Below are 13168 nucleotides of genomic sequence, written 5' to 3'. Positions count from 1 at the left end.
TTGAAACTTGACTTAGGCTTGACTAAAACTGATGAAAGACACAACTTGATTTTGACTTTGTATTCATGATTTTACTCAAACTTGAGACAGATAAATATTTGCATTTTTCTAGCAGACCAGCAGAGGCAATAACACGTGAAGCAGCTATCATGGTCCAAAAATAATAACATCTGGATTCAAGGATTATGTTTTTCGATGGAGGTAGTAAGAAGAGAACAGCTGTATGCAAAGTCACTTTAGTAGCACCTTAGACAGATGTGTTAATAAGCCAGTGAGAAATGATGTGACCCTCCTGAAGGGGCGCCAGGGAAGAGGACTTAACTTTTTTTGTGTTTTTTTTGTTTTTTGTTTCATATTTCTGTTTTCACCTCAGAGCCCTTTCGAGATTATAATTCCAGAGCCCCACTGTTGTTCATTTAAGAGGCTTACTATTGATTACCAAATGTCAAAAAAAGATTTAAAACGATTATTTTCATTATCCATTAACCTGCTGAATAGTTTCTCAATTAATCGATTAGTTGTTTGATGTATAAAATGTCAAAAAGTGGTGAAAAAAATTTCTCCCACATGGCAAGATATTCAGTTTACTGTCATATAGGATCAGGGAAACTAGAAAATATTCGCGTTTGAGAAACATAAATCAGAGAATTTGTATTATTTAAATTAAAACAATGACTCAAAACGATTAACTGGTTATGAAAACAGTTGGTGATTAATTTAATAGTTGATTGATGATTGATTAATCATTGCAGCTCTAGTAATAAGCTGCAACAGTTTTTGTTAATGTTGTTGTTTATGACCACTGTCTTTTAATTAGTTTAAATGTGGAGGGATCATCAGAATTTCGTATGACTTGACTTGTGACTTGCAGGGACTCGACTTGACTTGGGACTTACTTGAGACTCGCGACTTCCCACTTCCACTTCTATATATTTTACTATTAAGAGACACTTGACGAAAAAAAAAAATCTGGATTTATCCTTTAATCCAAGTTCTGTGTTACCACATTAATAATCCCCACAGCTGCGAGAAGTGTCCGCCCGCCATGTGACGGACAGTTGTCCATCCTCTGGCTACTTGACACCACAACCGAGGCTATTTTAGTGATGTGACTCCTTCAGCACCGCGGACAGCGCCGTCTGCGCCTCAGCCAGCCTCCCTCTGTCTCCATCAAGCCTTTACCATGACACACACACACACACACACACACACACACTGGCTCACAGGCTCTGCATGCAGCTCCCATTCTAAATATTTCTGCCTGGTAATACAAAACCAGGCATATTCTGCTAAATTATTAAATAGCAGACTGCACAGGCTCAGGCTGTATGGCTGCATGAGGTAATCGTTACGGCCCGGTTTGTTGCCTGTTTGGTGCTTTTTTTTTTTCCTGTGGGCCAACAAGTGGAAATGTGTTGTGGAAATAGACATGAAGAGTGTGTTTATTGTTCCTGACATGAGTCCGCTTTATGGACGTCAGAGTAAAAAGGGAAGGGGATCATTTAGAGTTGATCATAAAACTACAGGATCCATCTAATGTTTGACAGGCCTGTATGGATGTGTTTGGGTGACGTCGCAGTAAAAGTGATTTCTGATCATGCAGGGTGGTTATGGCAACATTGACAAAGTCGATCTATTGGCTCCACAGTGGATTAAGATGATCGACCATGTGAGCGGGATTTAAACACCTTTCTCCATCTCGATAATCCCGTTCTTGTCATATCCTAACAGCCCCGAGGAGTGATCGATCCGCTGCAACCTGTGCGCATAGAAGCAATGGACCGATATCCAGTCGAAGGCGGTGTTTTGGCTGTACGGTGACGTTTTAAGGCAGGTCCTGGTCAAACCTACCAATGATACAAGTCGGTCCTATTCTGCTGGGACTGATCGCGATGAACGGGTGTCGGAGCTCTGCACGGCAAAGGAGCAACCACAGCGAGACGAGGCGATCAAGGGGATGCGGCATCGGTACGCGGGAGCTGTCCATCAACAGCACCAGATCCCCGACGAGAAGCAAGCGAGCAGCAAGCCGAGCCGAGACCCAGTCGCTCCTGTTTTCAGCCTGCCGCCCCCGCCCTCTTCTCACCACCACCGAGACCGCGCTCCGACCACCGCCGCGCACCGCCAGAGCCTCCAGGAGCTGCCGTGTCTGAGCCAGCCCTCCCGGAGACCTGTTCGCAGCGGAGACCCTCTACCTCTGGCGAGCTACGACACCGCCCAGCGACCTTCATCGCACCGAGCCGGTGAACCCGGCGGCAGCGGCGGCGGCACCGGGCAGCAGGATCCCTGGGCCCCGGCCGGCTTCCAGCAGCAGCCGCAGTCGGACAGGCAGCCTGTTTTTCCCAGCTGCCACTGCAGCTTTTCCGAGCAGGAGGCTCCAAACCAGCCCCATCCTGTCGATCCTCTCCCACCGCAGCCCTCCCCACCTTTTCCGCCGCCTATACCTCCACCACCACCAACGTCGTCCTCCTCCTCTCTGCTGTTTTCCCGGGAATCTAAAAGAAGGAGTGCCAATAATTACCAACAGGCGAGCATCGTGGAACGCTGCAGGGGAGGAGGAGGAGCAGGAGGGCACCGAGACCACAGGCAGTTGTTGCAGCAACAGCAGCAGCAGCAGCAGCAACAGCAGCAGCAGCAGCACAGTCATTTAAGACTCCAACAGAGGGACCCCTCCCCTGAAGGAATCCGTGCAAACTCGCAGAAAGGGCGCTCTTTAAATGTATGTGAGTCAACCGAGGCTAACAGGAGAGCCTTCGAGTGTCAGACTCAGGACCTGCAGCAGCAGCAGCAGCAGCAGCAGCAACAGATCCCACAATTACGAGCGCAGCAACAGCTCCTGGTGGGGAGCAGCTTGCCTATCAACTACTGCGCCAGCGGCTCAGGAGAGCTATGTAGGACTCACCAGGCTCCACTGCTGCACCAGCCAGAGCAGCAGCAGCAGCAGCAGCGGCAGCAGCAGCAGCAGCAGCAGCAGCAAGGCGCACTGGGGCTCTGTCCCCAGCGTCCGCAGCACTGTGAACAAGACCGCAATAAGTCTGGGAGGATCTCCGAGCACAGCCGCGTCACCCCCCCGGTAACACAACAGGCATACGCGGGGAACTCGTCTGCGACTGTGAGCAACAGCAACAGCAGCAAAGACAGCCCCAACTACGGCTCCAGCTATCACCTGTGGCCGGAGAGCCCGCATAAAGGAGAGGAGAGGATCCGCATCGACCTCCATAAGGTACATTTTTATCACATTTTCTCCTCTAACGAGCCTCTAATGACAAAAACAAACGTTTTCACTCAATGACCACGCCTGTCATATGATTTTTGATAGAGCACATATGTGTATGGTGTGCACGGTGTGTGTGTGAAGGGAGGTTATTTTAATCGTCATTCATGTAGAACTACCGCACATGTAAAGCCAGTGCGTGATATTTCTTATCTAACCTGCTGTTTTCTGTCATTTGGTTACACGAGTACGCGCCTGCAGCACGCACAAACGCCATGGCACACACACACACACACACACAAGCAGAGAGAGAGAGAGAGAGAGAGAGAGAGAGAGAGAGAGGGAGAGAGAGAGAGACGCGCACACACACCTGTTCCATGTTGCAGTGTTGTTTTGGGTTAGCAGCCTGGCAGCCCACTGACAATATTCAAATGACGCTCCCCGGCAGCTGAATGAGAAACAAAGCGGTTGTTGTTGTTTCCACAGAGCAGAGGGGTATCTATCTGAGCGGGGGAATTTTAATACTGTGGCTTCCAGACACCGTTCACACACACACACACACACACACACACACACACACACACACACACACACACACACACAATGGTTAGCTTTATATCATTCAGGCCTGTACCTGTCAGGGTGAGCAGCTCCTTCATACTTCCAAACTCACTTTTATAAAGCAGGATGTGCTGCAGGGAGTGATGTCTGCCACCTGAAAGTGCCTAACGCAGTGTGATACATGTAATATAACATGTGTATTAAAAATAGAAGCGAAGACATCAACCTGATTGGAGTTAATACATCCAGCCAGAGAAATAACAGCAAGAAAATCAAGCAAGGTTCACATATGGGTGCTGGAAGTTCTTGGAAACACTTGAATCTGTTTGCTTTTTATGCAGAGAAATAGGCAACACTGCAATGAGCGTTGGCTTGAAAACAAAAAATTAAACAATTTTATTGAAAATGAAGTAATTTGTCGAGTATTTGCTCCTGTGGTTGTTTAATATCGGCTCAGTCAGGTTACACAGGATGCCAACTCTGCTTACAGACACATTTTGAAACTTTCCTTTAATCTGTCACCTTTCTGCAGAATTCTGTCACGAAACATAATTTTGGTTGTTTACAGAACAATAATGTAATGTGATGGCAAAGTGAAATAATCATTTTGAGCTCTGGTGCTTGAAAAAACATGAAAAATTCACCTTGAAAAGTGCCTGAATTTGACTTTGGAAAAGGTGAAGGAGCTCTGATCAAGAGGACGAGTACGTTGATTAATAAAATAATAGAAGCCACGACATGGATGAAAACAATTTGAGGAGAAAACTTCAGGCAAAATTAGTTAGAATATGATGGTGGTAGCATGGTATGTGTGTGTGTGTCTTCATATCTGTTAAAAAAGAGGCAGAAAAGAAGTAGTAGTTTGATTTAAATGATGTAAAATGTATTTGTAATTACTTTTCTTTCTTTAAAAGCCAGATTTGACAAAAAAGGAGCTTGATGTTAACATTTCTTACATCTGACCAGTAAAGTTAGAAATGTAAATGTGTATAAGAATGCACCCTTTTATTTCTTTCTCCACTTAATAAGAAATAATTACGTGCAAAACATTATGTGCAACATTATCTGCAAAACTAAAGGAAAAAACAAAGCACCTTTGCAATTCTACAGGTAGCTTTTTGTTTTAATAAACACAATCTTCTTCATTTAGTGACTCTCCTAAATTCCCTCTGCTTAAACAGCCTGAGTTAAAACTTTCTGAATATCTGAGTAGCTCAGTAACTGCGTTTCTGCATAACAACAGACGTAACAAATTAATTGGCTGATTAGCCTACAAATAAAATGGCCATAAACTTAGAATGTTAGCAGGTAATGTGAATAAAGTCACAATTATATGCCTCTTTTTTCTTATTTCTAAATGGTAAAAGGGCCAGACAGAGGTCATTAACAGGCCCACAGACCGTTAATTGAACAGGCATGATGTAAAGTATAAATGTTCATATACTGTGATGGTTTTCAGTATAAAAGATCATTGTCATGTACGTGTTTTTGAGTGAGTGAATGTTCTTTCTGGCTGCTCAGAGCTGAAGAACAAATTGTTTTTGTACACTTTGGATCTGCAGAGAAATGTAAACCAGAAAAAGTACATTGTTGTTCTCGATGCTAACACACAAGAGGAAAATAGCTGATTTTTTTTTTTTTTTCAACAACCAGTCGTCTCCCCTGGGAAATCTGGATAACAAAACAGGGCTAATTATTATTATGAACACTTTGGTTGTGAACGTTATTATTTTAAGTTTCATTTGTTTTTGTTTTTCGTCCCCCAGCGTTTTTACTCCAGTCCATGTGAAGTTTTTATATCACAGGATGGGAAAGAAGAGAGAGAGGGAGAAAAGAGAGAGAGAGAGAAGGAGGCGCTGATGAGGGCGCCGCATCTAAATAAGAGCATCAGACTCCTCTTTAAAATGCTGCAGCTGTTTTCAGGGGCCGAGCTGGCACCGGTAGCAAAAGGTGGCACATCGAACCACCTTGACATGACTGTTCTGAACTTGGCTCAGTTTTGGAGCATCAGCAGAACTCCGAAATGACCAAATGACTGAAGGGAAAGTAAACTTTTTTTCTTAAAGTTAACACCAACCTGTGTCGAGTTAAAAGCACAGGGTGGTTTTTGCTGAGAGGGAAACTAAACCTAAGAGTTTATTTAAATGAAGAATAATCACATAATGTTGATTAGACATATATATATACAGAATATCGGGTGTCCAAGTGTGCACTTAATACCTTAAATTAGTTTGAACCACCAATGCAGTAACCAAGAGAGAACAAAATTCACGATATCCATCCATTTTTCTCTCTAAAATGAAATCCGTTAGGAATATAAGGAGGTTGTGACACCATTATTGCCGTATAGCGGGGAATGAAAGCCCATATTGTACTAATTATAGTGTAAAACGTCATTACAAAGAGTCTTTGGTGAGTCGAAAAATAGTCCAAGTGAATACTCATTACTGTTTAAAGCAGCTGGGATCTTAACAAGCTGTGGGACTGTTATGTCTTTTAAATCCACTCTGATTATGATACTGGATGTTTTTTGTTTTTTTTTACATACGTTTTTATACCAGTCATGATATTTTCAGAAACTGTAGGGAGATGATGTGAAGAAGTCATTAATGATGGAGTAGTGGTCAGACGATCTGGGTTCATCAATGGCCGATTCTGATATCAAAACAAAGAAAAGTCTCGTATAATTTCAGGAAATTTCATGCAAATACTTTGGGTTACGCTGTAGATTTCAGAACGTGACTGGTATTTAACGGAGACTGACGTAAAGAAAATCGGAAGTGACTTCATTGGTTTTGCACTAGTGTTGATTGTTTTAGATTCGATTTGCCGTCACTTAGGATGGAGAAACCTGTCGACATTCGGAAAGTATGAGGACATTCAGGCATGTTTTGTTCAGGGCGTTTACAGCAGGACACATGAGAGAATGCAGGAGATCCCGTCTCAACTGTTTGGTAACCATGGTGATAAGTGTTAGGACCTGGATTTAGGGGAAAAAAAGCCATTACAAATGAACAGTTCTTGTCCTAACTGAAGATAGGAAATGTCTATAACACAAGCATCTGAACTTTCCAAGATCTTAAACGAAGCTAAAGGTAGCTAACAGCAGTGTTTGCGAGCAGAAGCTAACGGTAGCTAACTTGTTTGTTTTGTACGGCTGCTCTTTTATTGCTTTTGCACAATGAATGCTGGATACGGCAGAGACTGTGTCTCAGCCGACTCTCTTTCTTTTATCTCCTGCGTTAACTTTGGACATCTTTGGATTTCTCTACAGATGTTACCAACACCTCTAACTCATCTGTCTTGATGTTAAGTGTCCACTTTTTGTGTGTGTCAGTGTGTGTTTCAATGATAATAAAACAACAGTTACAAAGTTGTTTTGCTCTGAGATAAGATATGATTCTTAAAGTTAGTTTGGATCTGTATCCTATCCTGGACCTGTTTCATCTTAACTTAAGACTTGATAAAGGAGTTTCTGGAATAAAGCTCCAGGCAGTCGAGCGCCGACATTGTTCCACAGCAGCCACGGTGACGAGGCTGTCTGTAGGTGTGTCTGCAGACATTTTTTGTTTATCATATGACTCATCTCTGAGACAACTTTTCCACAATCTTAAAGCTGTAATGTGTAGTATTTCTGCATTAAAACGCCTAACCTATGTTATTTATTTTTGTTGTTGTTTCCAGAGAAATTTATTCAAGGTAAAGGCGCGTTTCTGACAAGTTGCTATAACTCCCAGGAAAACACGGCATACGTCAGAGAGTGAGGAAGAAGTCTGCAAACCTGACTAAAACTTTAATATTTCCTCGTCCATGAGCATAATTTCTGCCTGAGTCGTGTTATCAGTGAAGGAAAAAACTACTATGATCCCACGCTTCTTCAAATGTCATTAAACGACATCTTTTGTTATTCTTTTAAATGTTAGAGAGACTCCTAGTGGCAGGACTTGCATATTGTGCATTTAAAATGAATCAAAATGGCATTATGACTTCAGTATCATGCTTATCTGCTCGGTTTGCAGCTTTCCAGCATGCAACTTCCACCGTAAACAAGATGTTTACTGTTTTACACAAGCGTTACATAATCCAGTTTCAAACATAGAAATCTGAAAGGAAAAACAAAATCTTAGAAGTGCTCCCACGACAGACTCGGTCTAAGTATCAAACCTTTTCCACTCGCTCAGATCCGACCACGCCAAGTATTTTGATATGGCCAGACACGCTTATCTATTCACGGATATTTGTGGGATCGCGGTTACATCTTATTGACTCGCCCTCAATGAGGCAGGCCCCTGCCCCCGGCTCCCGTTTGAAATCCCTTAAACAAAACACTTGTGACAGAACAAGCCTGATAAAGTGTATACGATTACAGTATCCCACAGCACACCCTGAAACCCGATAGCTCGCCCACTGGACTGATGGCAGGTAGTACGATATTGTGTCCGGGCCTCAATAACATTGTGCTTTGAAAGGTGCATTGCTGCTCCCATTGTGATGGGCTGTGTAAGTACTCTAATGCCTGCCACTTACTGCTATGGTGATATCTCCTGCAGGGACACGTAGGACGTAAACACCGGTCGACCTGCTCTCGCTTAACGAGGCTGATTTTTGAGGATACACAGACGAAAACCTGTGATTACTCACCGTGCAGGTTGTTGAATTTGGTGCCGTCCGTGACCAGAAATTAACAGGGTTTTTCAGAAGTCTGAAAATGGTGAAAAGTTTAAAATAGGAAGGCAACAGAAGGATTTACCTGTTCATATTTTTATTACATTTATGTGAATCATTATGTCAGTCATTTTTCAAGCTAAAATGTCCAACATTTGCTGGTTCCAGCTTCTTAAATGTGAGGATTTGCTGCTTTTCTTTGTCTCTTTTAATGAAAAGTCTTTGGATTTTGGACTGTTGGTTTGACAAAGGAAATCATTTCAAGACATCACTTTGGGCAGTTTGAGTGATTTATAGGAGTTTAAGCTTGGATAATCGTCTCTGGTGTCAAAATAGACAAATATTTTAGCGCATAAGCTAACAACTCTTTCACAATTTGTCATTTTGGGAAATATTGCTGACTTGCTTTCTCACAGACAGTGAGAGATGATTGAAACGTTCCATTAACTGATTAATTCTGACAATTTCATTACTTTTCAACTACGTAAATAGGGAACAGTGTAAAAGCATCTTTATCATTTCCCAGATTTCAAGGTTACATTTTCGGATTGTTTTTTAGACCTAATTTATTTCATTTTGGAAGAAAAACCTCACGTCTGAGAGGCTTGAATTACAGAATATTTGGCATTTTTCTTTTAAAAATCTATTTTCCACATTGTTGGAAGCATTTTTTTAAAATAAATGTTTTAGCCAATGGGTTTCTAAAATGTCAAAAAATAGTGAATAATGTCTGTTACAGTTTCCCTAAGCCTGAGTTCATGTCTTCAAATAACTTGTTTTGTCTGATCAACAGTTCAAAACCCTAAAATAATCAGTAAGACGCAAATCCTCACATTTGAGAAGCTGAAACCACATAATATTTGGCATTTTCCTTTGAAAAATCAATTTTCCACAATGTTGAAAAGAATTTTTATAAATGGATTTGTAATTTTTTCTTGTAAAATGTCAGAAAATAGTCAATAATGTGTATTGCAGTTTCCATAGGCCTGAGTTCATGTCTTCAAATAGCTTGTTTTGTCTGATCAAGAGTTCAAGACTCCCAAATAATCAATTTAAATTCATATAAAAGAAGGAAAACCAGAATTCCACACAGCCGTGGAGCTGTAACTGGAGAGCGTTTGATCTTTCTGCTTGAAAAATGACTTAAATTAATGATTTATCAAGAGAATTGAAAATTCATTTTCCAGCTAATCGACAAATGACTCTAACTCAGCCGATCTGATGCTGTTTCATTATTTAGAATACAATAAATCTTTGTGCCGCATGTTCACTATTTACATTAATAATGTAGAGGTCAGATCAAGGGTTAACGGCAAAAAGAGGAAATAAAAACAGCCTGGTGCCGCCTCTCTCCTCTCCTGTCACATCACCCATGTTTGTCAGGTGCACCGGGCCTGTAAGCTGCTCTGCTGTACCTGTGTGTGTGTGTGTGTGTGTGTGTGTGTGTGTGTGTGTGTGTGTGTCAGGCGAGTGGCAGCCCACCTTTCTGGAGAACATAAGGTTATATGTGTCATTGCAGAATGGATGGCTTGAAAGAGGAGGAAAGCTATTACAGTAAAGCCTTTGTGCAGATCCTGCCAAACTGCAGCCCAACATGCGTATAATCACCCTATATGATCTGGGAAAGGTCAACACAGTATATATCAAAGTGGCACCTGCAACCAACTTAGTGTCTCTTTGACACTCTCTGGGGGATTTAGCAGGGTCACGTCTGAGTGGTGGTTGTTGAAAAGTAGAAAGTGAACGATTTTGTTCCCCAGGAACACAGACAGCAACACAAGTGGAAGTGTTTCCTACAAAAAAAGGACACATTAAAGGGACAGTTTTGGGATTATTTGACGTGGGTTTGTGTGAGGTAATTCATGGTTGGTGTGCTAGCTAGAGAAAATGGCGGTCAGCACACCTCAGTTTGGAGGAGAAGCAGAGAGGAGCACCAGCACAGAAGCTAAGAAATTGCTCTCTCCAAACCGACCAAACTCCATTTGAAAAATCAGCAATTTTACCTCACAGAACACAGGAGTTTCTAATCCACTGCTGCCTTGATCTGATGGTTTGTTAGTATTATTGTGTGACTTAGATGTCTGAAAAGGTTAGTTTGGATTCTTCAAAGTCACGCGATAACACAAACAAAGTAACAGACTGGGGCAGCAGCTCATAAAGGTAAGGCAGGTAAAATTGCTATATTTGCCTATGGAGTTTGGTTTGTTGGGAGAGCGTGAGTTTGTTGGCTTGTAGAATGGTGAAAAAAGCTGTCTGACACCAAAGTTAAGTGGTGAAAATATTTCAATATAACGTGCACTTAAACTCATTGATTTTTGTTTTTAGGTGGACCTATTTTTAAGTGGCTAAAATCCCATTTGTTGCTGACCCTGTCCACAGCTGTTCATTGCTTAGCTTCAGTGCTGGTGCTCCTCTCTGCTTCTCCAAACTGAGAGCGTGCCATCACTGAATATCTCATACAACCCCACTCGGGGGGAACAAAAAACCTTTCTCTTTAACATATTTTATTCCTTTTCAAAGACTGTTTCAAATATTTACAGTTTTGCTGCTTTCTCCCATTTAAAGCATCTTGTTTAGTATTTAATTTTTCTCCTGTTTTCTCGTTTCAATCTCACTTGTAACCAAGATAATTTATTTTAAGTGATTCCTACCAGAGCACTCGTGTTTTTCTCCTGTCTAAATTAAGGAAAAATGCTGAGCTAATTGGCATGCTGTCCCTCCTTAAAAACTACTTTATCTTATCAGATGTGTGTTTGTGCTGCCTTTGTAATAACGCTGCGGTAACGTTGAACGCTGGAGCTCGGAACAATTGATGTCGACAGATCTGCTTACAGTGTTATGATTTACAGGCGGGCTTATGCCAGGAGAAACATTATGTTGATTTAAACTTTCTCTATCGGTCATCTCTGCGCTGTTGTTACAAGGGCCCGCGTTTGTTTCTCTCATTAGACGTCCATGTTTTCACTGCCTCCTGCGCTCGAGTCTGTGAGGGCAGCCAACACCTTTAAAGTAAACACTCCCCGCTTGGAAAAAAAAAAAAAAAAAAATTAAATGTCAGACAAGGGGCAGATCCTAGTTCACATCCTCTGAAGATGACGAAGGAGTGGCACCGCTGTAGATCTCTGATAACACTCACAATTGTGTGATGAAGAGGGGTAGGTGTGAGCTGTGGGAGCCTCTTAGTTTCGGCTGCAGCTGGCAACACACGGGCAGTAAGTATGAACATGAAGCTCTTTTAATAATTGATCGCTGTTTTCCCTATTTTTTTTTTCTTTTTTTTTTGTGTGCGCTGTGTTTAAGTGCTGTGCTTCGCTCCTGCTCTGAAATAGATTTGTGTTACCATGTGTGTTGCTATGGTGAGATCAGCCTGGTATTGTGTAGCAGCAGTCTCTCACAGGGGGACTGAGTTTGGTCAAGGAATCATGTGCAGAACAAGACTATCGTTTGGATTTACCATGCACTTCACACTTTTAAAGGGACAGTTCACCCCCAAATCAAAAGTACATATTTCCCATCAGGCCTGCAGTTCTTTTTATCCATCTAGAGATTGTTCTGGTGTGTGTTCCTGAGTTTTGCGGATATCTAATGGTACTGAATGGCATGCGGCTTGTGAGGCTTGAAGTAGGGCTGCAATTGCGATTATTCATTATTTTCTTGCTTAACTGATTAATTATTTGATCTGTAAAATGTCGGAAAATGCTGAAAAATGTCAATCAGTGTTGGGTGACGTAGAGTATAAGAGTATAAGAGTATTTTTTTTTCATAGAGGAGTAAAGAAAACATCAATTATTCACATTCAAGAAGCTGGAACTTTGTCCTTTTTTCTTTAAAAAATGTCTCAAACAGATGAATCAATTATCAAAATAGTTGGTGATAATTTAATAGTTGACAACTAATCGATTATTTGATTGATCGTTGAAGCTTTAATTCAAACGTAAAACAAATGCATTTGAAAAAGTTCCAGAAATCATGACTCATTATTCAAGATGATCCCTATGAGCAGTTTCTTGAAGGAAATATTTGTTTTCTATGGTAGAATCTGCTTGCATCTCCTTCTTCCTTCCATCTCTTCTGCAGTAGAATCTACCAGAACTACTTCATTTGTGCCGTAGAATCTACCGTAACTTCTTCCTGTCCACAAGAAAGAAAGTAGTTCCCACATGAAACTGTTCGCAACAAGATTTAAGGAGGATTATCTTCAGTAAATGGGTCATGATTTAAAGAAAGAGTTATTAATGCTCAGTTTTCATGTAGCGACTACTTTCTTTCTAGTAGAAAAAAAGTAGTTCCGGTTAATTTTACTGTAGAAAGAAAGTAGTTCTTACATGTAACGGCTCACAACAAGGTCTATGGATTATCTTTAATAATTGGATCATGACTTCTGAAAAGAGACATTCATGTTTATCGTGAAGGAACTACTTTCTTTCCAGTATAAAGGAGAAGAGAAGGCAGACATCTCTACAGCTGATATCTGCAAAACTCTGCAACTCACGCTAAAACAAACTAGATGGATAAATAGCACTACAGTTAAGAGAGAAAGCATGCATTTTTGATTTCGGGGGTGAACTGTCCCTTTAACACACGTGCACCACACACATGCAGTAGGGGCTTGCACACGTTACACACATACACACACACACACACACACACACACACACACACACACACACACACACACACACACTGTAGGGTAGCCCACACAAACACTGATATTACTGTAAGTGGTTC

At 41.5% G+C, this 13168-nt stretch overlaps 1 protein-coding gene across 1 annotated transcript in view; it reads left to right on the top strand.

The window, feature by feature from the left end:
* The first annotated feature begins 1735 nt into the window (after positions 1-1735).
* The window catches only part of kcnn1a (potassium intermediate/small conductance calcium-activated channel, subfamily N, member 1a), a 73286-nt gene continuing 61853 nt past the window's right edge, over positions 1736-13168 (top strand). The window contains exon 1 of the mRNA XM_084732592.1: positions 1736-3223. Within this exon, the coding sequence (XP_084588718.1) occupies positions 1958-3223 (1266 nt within the window). The 5' untranslated portion in view covers positions 1736-1957. The remainder of the gene's footprint in view (positions 3224-13168) is intronic.

This window comes from Lutjanus erythropterus, chromosome 12 (genome assembly GCF_056507025.1).
Source record: "Lutjanus erythropterus isolate fLutEry1 chromosome 12, fLutEry1.hap2, whole genome shotgun sequence".
Classification (NCBI taxonomy): Eukaryota; Metazoa; Chordata; class Actinopteri; order Lutjaniformes; family Lutjanidae; genus Lutjanus; species Lutjanus erythropterus.
Note: the sequence above shows the minus strand (reverse complement) of the source record. Positions and strands in the feature narration are given on the sequence as shown.